The sequence below is a fragment of the Protopterus annectens genome, chromosome 1.part1 (genome assembly GCF_019279795.1).
Source record: "Protopterus annectens isolate FY-2018-M chromosome 1.part1, PAN1.0, whole genome shotgun sequence".
Taxonomy (NCBI): Eukaryota; Metazoa; Chordata; order Ceratodontiformes; family Protopteridae; genus Protopterus; species Protopterus annectens.
The window spans coordinates 943,770,557-943,790,210 of NC_056726.1; the positions used below are offsets into that span (position 1 = coordinate 943,770,557).

Sequence of the window (19,654 nt, forward strand, 5' to 3'; positions counted from 1 at the left end):
CATAGGCTGCTGTCCACTACTTCTGGAACTTTCTCAAAGAAGTTTACCAAGCTAAGTATTCATAATCTGTCTTGACAAAAAACAAACATTTGTGGGTCCAGTTGTATGACATTTTAATTATGTAGTTTATGAGATCAGATATGATACATTCCATGGCCTTGTTCATGAACAGCACATCTGTAATTAATCTATTTTCTTGCTCACAGGCTCAACAGTACCCCATTCCTGGCTGGCAGGATTGAGCATGAAGGCAAACCTTAGGGAGCAAATACTCTAGCTAAAAGTTAAAATTCCACAATAACACATTTCCCTTTGCCACATGTTGTTGCTTTTATACAATGTTTTTTTTTTTGTTTTGTTTTGTTTCAAGTATATAAAGTTTTCTGTTTTCAGATGCTGTTGCAGTTTTGAGAGTGATAAGTATAAGTAAGTTTTAATGTTGTTCAGTAGCTGCACAACCAAGGCACCACATATGGAAAAAGAATCAATCCAGACTTGGGAAATAATGTTTTCAGACTGGAGGAGTAATGGATTCAAACATCTGGCACTTAGTGTAGAACATTAAGACTAGGTACTATTAAAGAACTGCTGCCTGTGGTCCAAGGTTTGATTCCCTCAGTGTCCATTAGCCCACTATGTTGACTCTGAACAAGTCATGTAACTAGACAGTTCTCCAGGGCTGTCTTAAAAAGATCCATGTGGATCAGTACTGTACTTTCCTTAAGGTCTAATTCCCTCAGTTCCATTTTCCTACTGTGTGACTCTAAGCAAGTAATGTAACCAGGTAGCCCTCCTAGGCTGGGTCTGAAAAAGGAACATCTGAATCTCTGTTATATCCTGTTTAACCACAAAATGTCATTGATTCGAAGATAGCTTTTTATTATTTGGTGATATTTTTTTTAATTATTATTTTGTAACCTGATCCTGCAGTGATTTTAACTGTTCTTTTGTAACTGATATTTTAAATAAATGTCTCATTTAACAAAGTTAATTCTAGTTACAGCATGTATTATTGCAATAAGTATAGCCAGAAGTTTGGAACTCTCTGCCTACTTCCAAGACGTAACCCCTTCCTTCACAAATGCAGCCCTTCCAACTCCAAAAACTGCAGCCTTAAGCATAAACCCATTTAGCCAGCCAAGTATTCTAAACAAAAGCAATATAACCATGAGCCACAAAAAATGCCAACTCTTAAACATTAACATTCTAACATATCTCATTACTCAAAATAAATATTTTTTAAGTGACACGCCATGCTATATAGGGTATATGTTTGGCTCTGCCCATGTCTTGCTGTTGTTAAAAAGTGGCTTTGTTCTTGGGAAAAGCAGTCCTTTTTCTCTAACAGAGAATGACTGTGCAGAATGAAAGTAGAACTGTGAGATACTGAAGATCTTTTTGCTGTCTATGCGCCTATGAGTTGATACTAAATGTGGTACTTACGTATTATCGCAACCACACAGTCAGCATTCACTGCATTCTCGGCAACATTCCATTCTCAGTTAAATAACGTGTTGCTGAGAATACTGTGAATGCTGACAGTGTGTGGTTGTCATAATACGTTAATACTTTTCAACCCCACATCTGTTGAAGCTTGTTCACTGCATGTGTAGACAACACATATAAAAATATATAAAACAGTAATGCTTTTACTTCCCTGCAATATTTATAAGATAACGAACACCATTTACTCTTCCGTGGTCCAAAAGAGAATGGCACATATTTTTAATAAGCCTACCTCTCCTACTACCCATGTATGCTACCAAACACAGCAATCACAAAAGGAAAGCCCAATATGCTTTTTGAAGCTTGCAATACACTACAACTGTGGTGTATTCAATGGACTGGGTTGTCTTGCCGTAGCTAGTGTTCTGTGGGGGCGGGGGAACGTGCATGATATAAAGGCTGCGAGACAGGAAGTTGTTGCATTGCATTGCATGTATGTTGACCGGTCAATAAAGCTTGGAGTTGGTACTAACTGCACACCATTGTCTCGCGTCTTCTTTTAAGGTAAAAGAATACGACATGGTGTCAGAAGTGCTGTGTGGCTGTGCTTGGGAGTGCTGACCTTTTGTTGACGATTGTACGAGGGGCCAAGTGGTGTGGAAAGCGGACATGTCGGATGACGAGAATGGTCGGCAGCCACGTGCTAGAATCAATATGGCGACCAGTGCTCCCAATGCTACGTTCAGTATTCAGCCGCCAGAGCCCTTTGACTTCTCCAAACCCCACGAATGGACACGGTGGATACGCCGGTTTGAACGGTTCCGGCAGGCCAGCAACTTATCCTCCAACCCAGAGGGGAACCAGGTGAACACCCTGATATACTGCATGGGCGATGAGGCAGATGACGTTTTGAGAGGCCTCAAGCTGACCGAGGCAGAGCACCAGGAGTATGCTAAAGTGAAGGAGGGTTTTGAAAAGTTCTTTATCGTCAAAAGAACATTGTGTATGAACGTGCGATTTAATATGAGGAAACAAGAACTGAATGAGACTGTTGATGCTTTTGTTACTGCCTTGCATGCTTTAGCGAACACTGCAATTACGGACGTTACATGACGAGCTTATAAGGGATAGAATTGTTGTGGGCCTAGCAGATACTAGACTGTCTGAGCGGATGCAGATGGAAAAAGAGTTGGACTTAGAGAGGGCCGTAAATATGGCCAGACAGTCGGAGGAGGTTAGAAGCAGCAAACGGCCTTGAGGTGTGACAGTCCTTGCAGTACAACGTGAACGCTGTGCAGTCACCACGGACACCAGGCGCAGACGGAGGGCTTGAGAAGTTGGGGCAAGCCTTTGGCCAAATTTTCAGCGCCAGCAGCACAAGAGTAAAGACGCTCCGGCTCGCTGTGTTACAGGTGTGGGGGCCATTTCACCATAGACTCCTATGCCCCGCGACTGCTGCAAGATGTCGCGGTGGGAAGAAGGGCCACTATCAGCGGGTTTGCCGACAGTTCAAGGCAGTGCAGAGTATTGAGGAAGACGAGAGCGGGAGCGTGATGAACAGGGTTCTTCCTTGGCTCTGTCTCTTCCGGGAACCATTCTTGGATTGTGGAGGTGCAAATACAGGGCACACCTATGACTTTTAAGCTTGACACGGGGGCAGATGTCACTGTTATTTCCAAGTCAAACCTGCACTACTTGTTCCGTGGGAGGAACGCTCCTGTGCTCCAGCGGCCGGAGAAACCCTTGCTGGGTCCTGGAGGGATGCCATTGGTGGTTATAGGATCCTTGGAGCTTAAGCTCAGCTACGGACAGAGACAGACATGCGAGAAAGTGTATGTTGTGCAGGGACTCCGCATGCCGCTTTTGGGCCTTCCTGCTATTTTGGGTCTGGGTCTCCTGAAACGTGTTGACTCTATCACCATGGCGTCTTTGAAGGCCTCTTACCCGGAGTTGTGCTCTGGGTTGGGGGTAGTGCAGCGGAAATACCACATAAAGCTCCAACCTAAGGCGGTGCCTTATTCCCTGAAGACCCCAGGAGGATACCACTGCCATTGATGGGGAAAGTGAAAGAGGAGCTAAAGAGGATGGAGGCTGGGCGTTGTTACCAGAATGGAAGAGCCTACCGATTGGTGTGCAGGCATGGTGGTAGTCCCAAAGAAAGACAGTAACAGGCTGAGACTGTGTGTAGACTACACTAAGTTAAATGAATACGTATGCAGGGAAAGGTTCGTGCTGCCCTCGGTTGAGCAGAGTCTTGGGATGCTTGCTGGGGCGAAGGTGTTTAGCAAGCTGGATGCCAATATGGGATTTTGGCAAATTCCTTTGTCGGAGGAGTCGGCTAAACTTACCACATTCATAACCCCTTTGGCGTTTCCGCCTTCCCTTTGGCATTAATTCTGCACGGAACACTTTCAACGCATGATGGCAGAGGTCATTGAAGGACTAGAGGGTGTGATTTGTCACATAGGCGATGTGTTGGTCTGGGGGTTGCCAGGAAGAGCACGATGCCCGACTTCATGCAGTACTTAAGAGGCTGGAAGAAGCTGGTATTACGTTGAATATAGAGAAATGTGACCTGTCGAGAGGCACAGTGACCTTCTTGGGCCATGTCATTACGAGTTCTGGTATAAGCCCGGATCCAAAGGCGGACCGCGTCCATCACAGAGATGACAGCACCTGCTACAGTAGGAGAACTCAGAAGTTTCCTGGGCATGGTGAATCAGGTGGGGAAGTTCATCCCTCATTTGGCTGAGAGGGATAGAGCTTTGAGAGACTTATTATCAAAAAAGAACAGCTGGTACTGGGGTGGGGATCAGGAGAAGGCATTTAATGATTTAAAAGAGGCAATCACCTCACCTCCAGTTCTGGCTGTGTATGACCCGAAGAGGAATACGAAGGTTTCCGCAGATGCATCATCCTTTGGGTTGGGGAGTGTATTGCAGCAACAATGGGAGGATGGCTGGAGACCCGTGGCATACGCATCGAGGTCACTCTCGCCCACAGAGCAACGATATGCCCAGGTTGAAAAAGAGGCTTTGGCATCTACCTGGGCATGTGAACGCTTCCGAGATTACCTATTGGGCAAACCATTTTGTCTAGAGACTGACCATAAACCCTTGGTCTCCCTGCTGGGTGGCCAGGCGTTGGATCTTTTACCGCCCAGAATTCAACGCTTCAGGATGAGGCTGATGCAGTTTTCGTACACGGTGCAATATGCTCCAGGGAAATCACTGTGGGTGGCAGATGCCCTGTCACGTTCTCCACTTAAAACCAGGCTAACCCGGGAAACAGAGTTAATGGAGGATACGGATATATATGTGCATAGTATTGTGGAAAACATGCAGGTGAAGCCATCCTTCCTCCAAACCCTACGGGAGCAGCTGAAAGCGGACAGTGTGTGTGTGCGGGTTATGGACTTGTGCAGCCAGGGGTGGCCGCCGTATGCGAACCAGGAACCTTTACTGAAGAACTACTGGCCAGATCGTTTTACTCTGACAGTGAAAGATGGGTTGCTTTTGAAAGATTCGCGCCTTGTTATCCCTCTGCCATGCGTAATGAGGTGTTGTCGAAGTTGCATGAGGGACATCAAGGCATTGTGAAGTGCAAAGCCAGAGCCTGTCAGACCGTTTGGTGGCCTGGGCTTAGCCAACAGATAAATGACATGGTCTTAAGATGCAGGGCCTGCATCTCAGAGAGAAGAATCCTCCTGAGCCCTCCTTCCAGCGGCATACCCTGACCGTCCATGGCAAAGAGTGGGCGGATTTGTTTGAATTGAAAGGACATACTTACCTTCTTGTTGTAGACTACTTCTCCAGGTTTCTCGAGATTGCATTGTTGAACCATACCACATCCAACGAGGTCATCATCCACCTAAAATCTTTTTTAAGCCATGGTATCCCAGAGGTACTTGTGTCTGATAATGGACCTCAGTTTTCAGGGCAGTCTTTTGCGGCCTTTGCAACCGCTTATGGCTTCGACCATGTTACAAGCAGCCCCAGGTTCCCGCAGAGTAGCGGGAGGCGGCGGCGGTGCAGGCGGTGAAGAATCTGCTAAAGAAAAGTACAGATCCGTACATGGCTCTCTTGGCGTGCGGACAACGCCGCTGCAGAATGGTTATAGCCCTGCGGAACTTCTTATGGGACGGCGGTTGCGGACTTCCCTCGATTTATCCTCCACAGTTGGACCCTGCTCTGCCTGATTGGAGAAGGCTCAGGGGGAAAGAGGGGGAGAAGAGGGCGTATAATGGCGAAATCTACAACAGACGCCATCGGGCCAGGCCGTTGGGGAATGTGTTGCCTGGTGATCAGGTGTGGGTGACAGATCTGAAGACCCCAGGTATGGTAGATCAAAACCATTGCTCGCCGAGGTCTTTCAAGGTTGACGTGCAAGGGACTGTCTGGCGAAACCGCAGCATTTGATTCCTTTACCTGAGCCTGACTGTGAACCAAACCCTGGGTGTCGGAAAATGTGCCAAGTAAGGTCGAAGAGGCCTTGCCATCTTGCAATGGCCTTCCCGGAACCCCGGACTCCGGGTGATGTGGTGAGGACCAGATCTGGAAGAGTTATTAATAAGCCGGACCGCTTGGATTTGTGAAGTTCCAGGCAGAAATAACAATGTCTTGGGGGTTTATAGTAATCTGAATGTGGCTAAGTGAGCATTTGGTGTCAATGTACCAAGTCGTAGTAAAGTGGGAGTAATTGAATAGATCTGGGTTTGGTGCTAAGCGAAAAGGGGCCTTATGGAAAGGGAGATGTGGTGTATTCAATGGACTGGGTTGTCTTGCCGTAGCTAGTGTTCTGTGGGGGCGGGGGAACGTGCATGATATAAAGGCTGCGAGACAGGAAGTTGTTGCATTGCATTGCATGTATGTTGACCGGTCAATAAAGCTTGGAGTTGGTACTAACTGCACACCATTGTCTCGCGTCTTCTTTTAAGGTAAAAGAATACGACAACAACACATACAAAAAGTATATAAAACAGTAAAGTTTTAAGTTCTGTACAACATTTATAAGATAACGAACACTATTTAATCTTCCATGCTCCAAAAGAAAACGGCAAGTGGTTTTAATAATCCTGCCCCTCCCGCCTGTGTATGCTACCAAACATGCCAATCACAGAAGGGAAGCCCAATACACTGCAAACCTTAAAATATAAACTCTTTTATATGACTGTTATGCAACCACACACACCATACAACCACTGAACAGTGTGTAGTGTGTAACTTTCATGGTTGTTTAACTTCCTGATTGTAATACAAACAAACTTACTTGCTGTTAATGCAGACGTTAAATTACATCTTATGTTAATTTCCACACTCCTTTTCAGGGCAACATAGGTATTAACGCAACCGCGAAAATGTGGTTGCGATAATACGTAAGTACCCTATTTTTTTTAAATACCATTCCAGTATGCATACCCTTAATTTTGCTACTTATATTACTAACCTGCATTAATAACAGGAGACATTACTGGACTATGTTTGTCAGAGAAGTATCCTCTATTGCTTACATTAAATGCATGATTTGTTCCATTTAAGATATAATTTAGGTTAAATGAGGACCTGAATTGTATAGCTAATAATGACCTTTTTTTAACTTTATGGAGGAGAATTTGCACAATAGAAATAGCTTTTCCTTAACTTGATGATGGAGATATCTTAGGAAGGGGCATCATACTGTGTGCAATGATAGATACCCAGGATTGACTGATTACCTGAGGAGTAGCCTTGAGCAGTTGATGGCCAGCTCAGTTATTTTAGGGAGAGGAAAGAACCAGATCATGGTCAAATGAGGCTCTAGGCGGTGTAATAGTCTGCTCTCCCACATCACAGCCATAACCAATATCCCTTGGTCATCTCTCCCCATTTACCAGAAATCACTGTTCAAACCTGTCATCGTGCATATTATTTTCTTTTTTTTTACTTTTACAAAGATCAAATATTTGCACTTGATTTAAAACATTTATTTCATGTTTTACAGCAAAAACCCTGATGGTCATTTGCTAAAGAAAATGAAACAAAGCATTCTCACATTAAAAACAGACAACATGAGCAACAGTAAACTTAACAAACATTTATTAAAATGCATCTGGCAACCCATTAGACTACTAGAGACATGCTGCAATTCATAATCAAATAAGATATAGTGAAGCAATATCTACCAGCTATTTGAAAGTTCCAGGAATTCAAAAGATAGCTATGGAACACGTTTGCTAACAGCTTGGAACAGTTGACTGGATGCAAGTGTACCTTTTCAGGGACAGCCCAGGAGCACTGTCTGGTAAAGTGATGTCAAGAGTCACACAGCAGATAAACAAAGACTAAGGGAATCAAACTGAAACAGCTAATTAGCAGCACATATCCTTACTCATCTGAACTAAGTACCGGATACGCTGTTGTAGTCCAACACAATGCATTACACACCTGTGTGCCTGCAAAAACAAGCTAAATTAAAAAATGTATTCATAATTCAGATATTAACATTAAACTCAGAGACTTCATACTGACCAGTTTATTCACAGCCAAATAATAAACACACTGCCAACAGTCATCAAAACAAGGAAACCAAGGATTATACTCAAACAATATGGCTCATATTATGATGTTCATGTTTACTACAATTGATTCCTTACTTCCTTTATACCATAACTACTTTGATATGCAGGAACCAAGCATTTATACACACATGCGTGCATGCACACACACACACACACACACACACACACACACACGCACGCATGCATACACACACACACACACACACACACACACACACACACACACACACACACACACACACTTAAGCATACATACTCACAAAACCATCAATTGCAGCCCTTATATGATGGGCACCTGAGATAAAGACATCAAGTAAATTAATAAATTCATAAATAATGGCCCAGAAATGTATCTCAGTTTGCAGACATCAAAACCATACATAGGAACCCATTGCAACTCCCGTCTGCCCTCTCATTCTTAGCTCAAAAATCAAACACCCAAAATCAGTAAAATCTTTTAAATGTTGTGTCTTTCAGCTTTTCCCGGTTAGGGGTCGGCACAGTAGTACTCCAGTCCGCTAATGATTGGCAGTAGATTTTTACGTGGGGAGTTGCCGGCCCTGACGCACAACCTTCAATGAAGGTACGCCCATTCACGCATGTCTCCACACAGAAGATGCTCTAGCTGAGAATCGAACCGGACAACATCTTACGGTGAGGCGACAATGCTACCACAGCACCACCACCGCAGTTAGTAAAATATTTTAAATATTTATCTTAAATACTTGGAAAATTGGTCATTTAACAAACTTTGAATTAGTATGTATTTCTAAAGGATACAAAGTCTGAAATACACACAACTATTATTGACTTCAGTCAAGAACATTTTGCCAGAAAGCCACTAATTTTACAAGGAACACATCAAAATATGTTTAGACTTTTTCTGCTCAAGAAATCTAGACAAAACCAAAACTAATGAAGGGACAATTTTTAAATATTTTCTATTATCTATTTGTTAACCAGGTTAACTCAATGGACAAAGAGTCACTTTTTTAGGAACTCTGTCTGAGTTACTTGCTCAAAGGTCACCAACATTCATAAGTCCATAAGAAAATTAATAGGCTAACAGCCAAGAGCCCTTACAAGCCTAGACAGTTTACCCAGATTTTACTCAATTATCTATCCCTTGGCGAAAGATAACAAGGGTCAGCAAGCAGGGTTTTGACTATTTTTACAGACTGTCTCTGTCCATAAGGGACATGGGCTCCACCCCAGGAATGAATTTGCAATTTCCCATCCATTGGTCAATATTGCACTTGGTTTTATGGTCAGGGAAGCACTCTGCTTCATGTGAATAGGAAACCTATTCCAGAGGACATAAACAGTCTCCCAACACTCCCCCCTTAATGTGCACTGCAGCATCAGTAATCCATCTATATGGTGTGGGAGTAGACCTTACAGCCTTCTGCACCAAAGGCAAGTAAGCTACCTGTTGCACTATTAACACTCCTAAGGGTACAAGGTTTGATCCTTTCTAATGCCATTTGTCTACTGGGTGACTGAGCCAGTCACTGATCCAGAAAATCCTACTGGGACTTGGTTACCTGAAAAAAAATGCTGAACAAGAAAAACTATAAAACTCTAATGACTTCTGAATATTTTCAGAACACTTATGGAAGTAACTTCTGATCAATCTGTCAGGGATGTTCTCCTAGGCACATACATATTCACAGAGAAACATACACACACACACACACACACACACACACACACACACACACACACACACACACACACACACACACACACACACACACACACACACACACACACACACACACACACACACACACACACACACACACACACACACACTCTCTCTCTCTCTCTCTCTCTCTCTCTCTCTCTCTACAAATGGTGGTAGCTGCCATTCTGAAAACTGTTCTTCAGTTCATAAACTGCTCTGCATTAAGATACCATGCGGTAGCATAATTCGTAAGAAGTAGAAATAGCATCTCCAGAGTAAGAAATGATTGCACTTATCCAATCTGATTTGAAAGACAGCACTTCCAATTTGAGAGATTTGAGTCAATGTGAGAGACTAGAGTACTGGAGATGCCACAGACTAGAGAAATGGAGCAGGACAGTGGAGAGATTTTCTTTCTTTTTTTTTTTTTTTTTTTTTATGGCCAGGATGCCAGTCAGCACTGGGCCATAGATAGTTGCTTAGGTTACCTTGTGCTGGATCCAGCTCTGGTGAAGGGCATGTGTTTTTACATCTCAGTGATATTGTCTATCTGAAGCAAGACAGCATAATTTTCTGAAACATAATGCATGCATGCACTCAGATGGAGGGAATTTGACATCAGTGTATCAAGTGCAGATGTGTTTATGAGCATGAAAGTATATTACTACAATCCTCTCCCCACAGGGAAATTTACAACAAACAAAAGAAATCCTGCAGTCAGGAGCAGGTGATACAAGGTTCTCTCCTCTCTCTACCCCCCAAAGATAGTATTAATACTCTGTCAGTCCAGCAGTAAGCCAGTTGGGTGGGGGTGGGTAAGAGGTATTGATCCCTGTTGATAGTTATCCTTATGGGTTCATAGAAGATTACTAGGCCAATGACTCAATGACCTTTACAAGCCTAGCTAGTTTTACCCAAATTTTACCCAATTTTTTATCCCTAGGGGAAAAATAACAAGGGTCAACAAGAGGGGTTTTGACAATTTTTACAGACTGCTTCTGTCCATAAGGGTTAATTATTAAGACCCCTAACACTGAGCAGTAGTACCTTTAACTTGGCATTAGAAGAATTTGTTACCTTGGTAGGACTGTTGGTTTGACACTGCCTACAAAAGACACAATGGAGGTTGATAATGCCTTGGACAGTATTTGAAAGCATATTGGCAACATGTGCAGACCATCAAAGCAGCTTGGTATGTCGATCATGTTGCCCCATGCTGACAAATACTGGATCGCCTTGAAACGACATCAGTATCTTACCCAAATATTGAAGTCAACCATTTTCTGTTTTTATTGTGGTATCATTCTTGGTGAGGGTAGATTGCTGCTCAATGTGAGGCTCATACCAGCCTGCAACACATATTCAGAGAGGTCCATCTTGTCTGTTTTCATATAGTCCCAGGAGGTACATCTCAGGTCATTCACACCTACATGGACTATGACTAAGTCATACTGGTGCTTCTGGTTGAGTGACTTATGTGCCTGCATGATCTGGTGAAACCTTGCCCATGACAGGCCACTGACTGTAACCCTCTCTTTATCCAACCTGCTGAGGGAGGCTCTATATTTCTCACGATGGAGTCTCCTATGACCAAATGTTTGAATGTGTGGTGTTTTGCCTTAGAGGCTTGCTTGTGGAGACAGTCATGTATATTTTTATGTGTAGTAGTTTGTGTTGAGTTGGTTTTGTTTGCATGGATTTTCTAAGGGAAGCATACAGGAGGCCTTTGAGGTTTTGGTAAGTTACTGGTGAGTACCTCTGCATATGTGGGTTTATGTGTTGAGACCATATTTAGTGAGAAAAACGATGTATGTGTGCTGACAACCTATTTGTCACTTGATTTGTAAGTATGGACAAAGGGGTCAAAAAAACATGGAGGAGATTTTATATAAAAGGGTTACTTTTTTCCTAAAAACGTAATACAATTATAACTAATTAATCAGTTGTTACATTTTATATTATAAGTGGTCAAAACATTAAATCAGTCCTAAATAGATTGTCATCCTGTTACAATCACATTGCCAGGTCTGCCATTTAGAACACACCACTGCATTAACTGCAAACAGCTTGGGTGGCTAGAACTTCCCAGTCTAATCCAATACAACCTTCTGATTATAGCTTAAAAAATTCTCTATAATCCAGATAATACACCATCCCTAAGGAATATTATCACCCCCCCCATAACAATCAGAGACTGCTTAGATTCTCAAACAAATTACTAATTCAGACAATCAAAGCTAATAATACAGCTGGAGATGCCCTCTTTGCAAACTCTGCAGGTAGAGTTTAGAATCTCCTTCCAGCCGACATTACTTCACTCTCCTCCCTTTGCCTATTTAAAACCAAACTCAGACAACATCTGGCATTAAACTGGCTTTGCCACTGTAACAAGCCTGGATAACCCTCCTCATAAATGTATATAATATATTACTTTCTGCCTACTGTCAATGTAATCCCCTAACTTAAACCAGGGATAGCTATACATGTGAACTTGTGCTATCTAATGATTTTTCATGTATCCTCTGTAAATAACTTCTGTAATTATGTAGTCATTGTTTTAAATTTGACTCTGACTACCTTGGAGCATTTCTCCCCGGGCCTCCGTTGAAAATGGACATGTATTCAGTCGAACTATCCTGGTCAACAAATATAAAATAAATAAATAAAAGAAACTAAGAGTTGTGGAGACTTTTCTAGAAGACAGAGGACTTGCCATTAATCAGTTAGTTTCTTCTCAGTCGTGATGAATTTCAAAAATCAATGGCACCTTGTAGCACTTGATGAGAGAACTATTTAACATGTTCTTATTGTTGTTGTTTGTCTTTCGGCTTTTTCCCGATAAGGGGTCGCCACAGCGGAACTCCGGTCCACTAATGATTGGCAGTAGATTTTTATGAAACGCCGAGGTGCCAGCTCGACGCCCAACCTTCAACGAAGGCATGCCCATTTACGCACGCATGTCTGTCAAACACTACCCAACTGCGGGGAGGACATGCAGACTCCACACAGAAGGCACTCCCAAGCCACGCCGAGAATTGAACGGGAGAACCTCTTGCTGTGAGGTAACAATGCTACTGCCGTACCACCGCAACATGTTCTTATTACTGCTGATATATTAAATAAAAGGCATTACAACCTGAATAAAACAGAGGAAAGTTAGAGGAGAGTTAGTGGCATTAGCTTAAATGGATGTTTATATAAACAAGACAGCTCTAAATTTGCATAGTACAGTACAATGCAACCTGAGACAGAACGATCAGTTTGCACACTTGGTAAGCAATGGCATCCAGAGACATGCATCGTTTACATATCTCCTTGTTTTCTAACCACACAATATGACCCTAGTATGCATCACAGCTCCATGGTCCTGGCCTTATACTTAACATGGACAACAGTGTATACCTCGTTTTTCCATTACAGATCAATACAGCTATATCTTGGAAGACAATGAGACACTTTCTGTACTCCAAATAATAACATGTCCTGAAATGAATAACACTCTACATGCTAGAAATTACCAGCTTGCATCTGCATAGTTACAGCTGGATTAGTTTGTGAATCATTTGGACAGTGCAAGTACCATATACTGAGCCTAATTATGTGAGGTATGCCCTAAACATGGCTGACATAAGTAGTCTGTATGGAAAACATTGCAATGAAGGGTTAAGTAATCACTTCTGAATAGCTACAGCCTTGCAGACTGTGCAAGCTAAATTGTATGGTCTTGCATAATCTGCAATTTGAATCTAAATCCAGCCCATTAAGTTATATACAGCACAGACATTTAGATAACTTAGTGTTGTATATATACATTACTAAAGTGCTCAAAAAGTAGATTCTGTCATAGAACATGACTGCCTTTCTAACTAAATTTCCTTTTACTTCATCAGTTTTTAAAGATACTGATGGCTACCACAGGGCACAGCACACTGTTTTACTGATAATCCTGTTGTAGTTTATTTAAAACGATGGTTTACATAATGGTTAGTGTTTACCTTACAGCCCCAAGTTACAAGGTTTGGGTCTTATCTTTGTGGAGCACTGTTATGCTTAAAAAGGCTCCCTGGAGTCATTGGCCTAGTAATCACATTTGAACTTCTATGGTTCTTTCAATGCCCCTTTATTAAACCTTTTATAGAGACTATAAAGTGTGAGCTGGCAGTTATTGGAGCCTACTAATGAGAAATGTGTTCCATATATGAATATGTCACCTCTGCTTCTCAATGTTGCAAAGATATTCATGCAGAAAAGATGGCATTTTATATGTCATATTATGTGCTTGCAGTATGTGTGCAATAGCAAGTCACTGTAAAAGATACAATAACCACAAAATGTCTATTGCACTTAATTTCTCTCTTTCTTTTATTACTGACTTCAATACATGGAGGTAGAAAACAGAAACAAATGCTAAAATAATCTTACAATGTACTGTATATACCAAAGTGTCATACTACATCTTTTGGGATTAAAGCTGGATTTTAACTGAAAGCATTTAGTTCAGTGACTGGCAGTTTTCTGACTTCTTTCACAGTTTAAATCTTCATGTGTTTTAATCTGGTTCACCTTTAGAAGGCTAACAGATGATGTACTAGAATTGTTTTTCCCATTTAAGTGATATTTTAACTGATAATTCTGGTTTTGATTATACTGAATACTAAATCAGGTTCCCTTGCAAACTAGTTCTCATTTGGAAGGAAAAGGAAAACATTGCTGACAATTAATTGTGCATGCTCCAAAACATTCCCTAGGAGCATGCAGGGGCTAATCCCCCACCCCCTGCTAAGTATAAATTTCAACTCAGAGATCACATGATACCAGGGAAAGAACATATTCCCAAGTCTTGGAAATGTAGCAGTTTCCCACAGTTGTTGACCATCTGTTATGTCACTCAGAGTCTATCGACAAAACAGATGTCGGCTTTAAAGAAAGCCAATATAATTAATGGCTGATATATATATATATATATATATATATATATATACAGCTATAAAGATATTTATACATATTTACATTTATGTGTGTGTCTGTGTGCATGCATGTTACGTGTATATAAAATAAGCTGAATGAATTATAGTCGAGCATATTACGTGATGTCTGTGTAGGAGCGCAGGTAAACTAAACTCCTACACTTCACATCATGTTTTTGCAGGGGGGCAAGCCCCTCTGCACCCTCCTGTGGGGGACTGTGGCCCCACATCCCCTGCTAACTATATATTCCAACTCCAAGATTGCACTACAGTGAGGAAAGGGATGAATTTCCCAAACAGCACTGTAACATTTTGAATCCAGATCGCATTATAGTGGGGATCAGGAAATGCACCCTTTCCCTCACTGTAGTGTAATCTTGGGAGTTTGTATATATAAGTAGCAAGGGGTGTGGGGGTGCACGGGGGCTTGCCCCCCTGCAAAATGTGTTTTGCATGACATAGGATGTGGAGGTAAGTTCAAAAAATGTCAACAATTCAGTTTCGAATTGTTTACATTTTTTTTGTTTGTTATTTTTCTTGGTCAGTATCATAACTTTTGACAATGTTTTTCGAGTATGCAAGTACCTGTAAAAAACATTTTCAAAGATATGATAGTAAACCCTAACCACAGTGATTTGAAATTACTTTTTGGAGTTGTACTCAGCATCCAACAGTTTTTCAGAGACTTATTATAGCATAGGTCTACCATTTAATCACCCTTAGGTATTCCTACTTATTTGCAGACATAATAAAATAATCAGAAGTTCATCTTCATTCAGAACTTTTTTGTGTGAGTTAGTCTTGTAGTATGTAATATATATATCAAATATGTATGCTGTTATATGTTCGCATATACAGAAATACATGTTTTATTGTAAATATAAATGCATGCAAAATGCTATTTTTGTATTTGAAACTGTCATTGTAGGAACATCCTTGCAGAATCATCTCAACCGCAACTCAGGCCATAACGGTAAAGGCAAATGCTTTATGCATGCACATGTATATCTTTGAGAAATGGGAAGAAACTGTGGGAATACCCACAATGTCCAAATGGATACAAGAAGAACATGTAAATGCCAGACAGAAAGTAATAAGTCAGATATGAACAATGATCCCTGGAGCTGTGAGGCAGCAACACCAATCAACAAAAGGGCAAAGTGATATAAAAACATCAAAGCAACATTCTACTGCATATCAGCAAACTGCAAATTGAAAGCCCTAACAAGACAGATGACAGAAAAAAAAATGCAGAAAATGTTGACTGTACACATTAACACAATCAGCCTGGGGGTAGCACAGCAGAAACATTTATTCACACTTGCTAATTATAGTTGTCTATGAGTTACGGAAACTCTTTGCTTAGATAAATGATTTTTCACCACATTTTATATGGGACATGTCTTAGGATTCTTGCCTATATCAGTAAATACAAGTTTGATTATTTTGATGGCCAGGGATAGTGTATCATTTGTATATATTTAGTAACAAAATGCTTGCTATTTGTAGGAGTTTATAAAAAGTAATTCCAAAAGAAAAAGAATTTGGGTTGGCCTTAGAAAACATGACAGAAGGTGGAGATGGATTAATGGCAAAACTCTAGAAAGGTAAGTTGAACTAATCTTTTACAAGTTATTTGCATTTTAAGTTGTGGTATGCAGAGAATTATTTAGCTTTTTTCTAAAATAGGAAATTATTATTATTATAATTGTTGCTTCTGTTACAATAAGCCATGCAATTCTTTATTAATTGCCTTAATTTTATTGATGTCTGCTTTATGGCTTCCTTTACTTGCAGTAACGTATATAGAAGTTAATCTATGCTGAAGGCTGGTGTTCTAAATATATGACATAAATGATAATATGGGCAAACATACTAAAGGGTTATGTGGTTATATTAATAGCAAGCATACCTCTCCACTTCTTAGCACAAAAAATATGGACAAAGCCTAAAATAATTAGTGACAAAGACCCAAAAATAGGGACAGATTTTAAATTTAAATATTTCTCTTATAATATATCATATACCCACCTCTAATGAAAACAAATGCAGGATCCTATAGTTTGCAGTTAGTGCAGAGGATTAAGGTTATGTAATGAAGTGTTTCTTGTTGTTCACAGTTTGATTCCCTTAGCCTCCATCTGCCTAATGTGCAACTCTGAGCAAGTCAGTTAGCCAGACTGTTCTCCTGGGTCACTACTGATAAGGAACACTTGTATCCAATTTTTTTCCCCAGTTAACACATGAATAATAATAAAAATAATAAAAAGACTATGACAATGAAATGCATGTGAAACAATACAATTGGTGTTAGATAAAAAAGCCATAAATATATATATATATATATATATATATATATATATATATATATATAGGGTCTATATTATATCATCGAATGCTTAAAAAAGCGAATGCTGATTGATCGACCTAATTTAAGCAAAAGCTTACAATCTCGAACTGTCAGATCAGCAATTTTTTCCCAGGGAAAAAAATCGCTGATCCAAAACACATACACACAACACAAGCACACCAAACAAACAGAAATCCACACACATACACCTAAAATCTGATACCTAACCCTACACTAAACTATGCACACACCATTAACTACCCACTTACCTTAACCCAAACCCTAACCCTAAGGTCTGTCACTATCGCACACAAACCTCACCCGCTCCCTAACCTTAACTCACTTAAATCCGCCCTAACCCTCATGTCCACTCGATCGCACACACACCTAACCCGAGCCCTAACCCTAACTCACCAAAATCACCCTAACACTCACATCCACACAATCGCACACTTACCTGAATCCGACCGGTAACTTTCCACCATAACACAGAAAATACCGAACCAACAGAAACAGACAACCAAATTCTTTCCCTGGGAAAAAATTCGAGTTTCTGCTACTTCGATATTTTGCAGTTTCGCGAAAATAAGTTCGATCAACCAGCGTTCACTTTTTTAAGCGTTCGAGGATATAATATAGACCCTATATATATCTATATATATATATATATATATATAGAGAGAGAGAGAGAGAGAGAGAGAGAGAGAGATGTTCCCCTTTAAGACCTATTAATAAAGTTTTAGGGAATAACAACAGGTTTCACAGCTATAAAATGCAACTGTTATTTATCTTCTCAGATTTCACTGCAGCTTGATGGTGAATCTATTATCAGTAAATTGTTCTTCTCAACACATGGAGTTTTGATCATGCCAAGATTACAGTCACAAATTGTTGCCTTGTCTGTTGAAATACATAAGGTTTTCTAATATAAGGACAGCTCATTAAAGAGATGCTCTGGACAAAGTGCTGCATACCCTATCTTAAGCAGAAGTCATATGCACATCTCAGTTGTAGAGTAACACAGAATGTCAGATTGTGATAATGAAACCCTACATTTGGTAAGAATGTGCATGCTTGTTGTGAACAAAATGGCAAAACACAGAGCACCCAAATGACAACATAGGATCACTGGTGTTAACAAGCAATTAGAATCCATTAGAAATATTCTAGTATATTTCTCATAATAATGTGTCATGTCTCTCAGCTACAGAATGCACTTATTATCTCTGGGTATAAAGGCTTACAAAATTATCTTCTTGCAGTTTTCTTCACTGCATATCACTCCAACTCTGGGATAAGGAGTCATAAATGCAGTGACAAAAATCCATATTCAGAAGAAATATACAAGATTTGTTATTCTACTGTGCAACACTTCATTTGATACCTATGTATAAAGGGTACATGTCAATCATTCTTCAAGACTCACTAAAAATAGGAAATAACACAATATTCACCTACATGATACATCCAACACTGCTATTCTAGCTGTAAGGATTTCAATGGAACTCCGCACTGAATTTGACATTAGCAAATCGTCCCCTCAGTAAATGGAGTTTTGGTGATGCAGTTTTCTGTCAAAAAAATGTTGCTTCATCTGGAGAATTGTGTAGGATTTTTACTTCTGATACAACTACAGTTCACTAAATATATATTCTGGAGAGACGCTGTCTTTCCCAGCCTGAGCAGATGTCCTGACACCCCTAATGGAAATGGAGAATACTGCAACATGCCAGGTAATGATAGTGAAATGCTCAAGAAAGCATACATTTGGTATCTATGTATAAGATGACATATTTCATAACCTCTTTCGACTTCTTGACACATTTTTCAGAGAAAAACATAAGAATACTCAACTATAAAATGTACATAAGACTATCATTCTACCCTTAGAAATTTTCATGTGGCTCAGTGTGGAATTTGACATGAACTAATCTTCACCTTGAAAATATGGAACTGTTGTGATACAAAAGTATGCAGTCAACAAAATGCTGCTTTAATGGTAATATGTGTAGATTTTTTTTTAATTTTGACAAACGTACAACTCATAAAAAATCTGTCTTGGACAAGCATTGCATACTACTATCCAAGCAGAGGTTATGTATTCATCCCAATGAAGAAAGAGTATAAAGCAACATGTCAAACTATGATAGTGAAGTGCCTGTGCATGTCTACATCTAAGAAACAGTATTTCAAACCTGTTTAAGAATTATTGAGATTCCCTTCACAGATTCATCCATGGACACATAGGTACATTGTTATTCTATACTCTGGTACATGATGCACACATGACTGCTATTCTACCATTTGTGATTTTATTATAGCTTAATCCTGATGTTGCCTTCAGCACATTTCCATCCTTTAGCACATAGAGATTTGACCATCATGAGCTTGAAGTGACTAAAACATTACCTTCTCTAATGAAATATTTAGGATGTTAACTTCTGATGTAATGGCAGCTTTTTACTTATGTATATTTTAGTGGATCACCTACAGAACACCGACAGCCCAAAATACCGTCACCCATATGGCTGATGCCATATGGTCAACACTCACAATATCAACAGCACCAAAACTTCACACAAAAAAAGAAAATAAAATTTCCTCTTTTGTGCCAGCAGGGGGGCTCTTCCCCCCCCCACACCCCCCCG

General features: G+C 40.4%; 1 protein-coding gene across 1 annotated transcript in view; it reads left to right on the forward strand.

The window, feature by feature from the left end:
* Nucleotides 1–19,654, forward strand: part of LOC122808100 (C-type lectin domain family 12 member A-like) — a 381,899-nt gene that overhangs the window by 213,501 nt on the left and 148,744 nt on the right. The window contains exon 5 of the mRNA XM_044079075.1: nucleotides 16,166–16,263. Within this exon, the coding sequence (XP_043935010.1) occupies nucleotides 16,166–16,263 (98 nt within the window). The remainder of the gene's footprint in view (nucleotides 1–16,165; nucleotides 16,264–19,654) is intronic.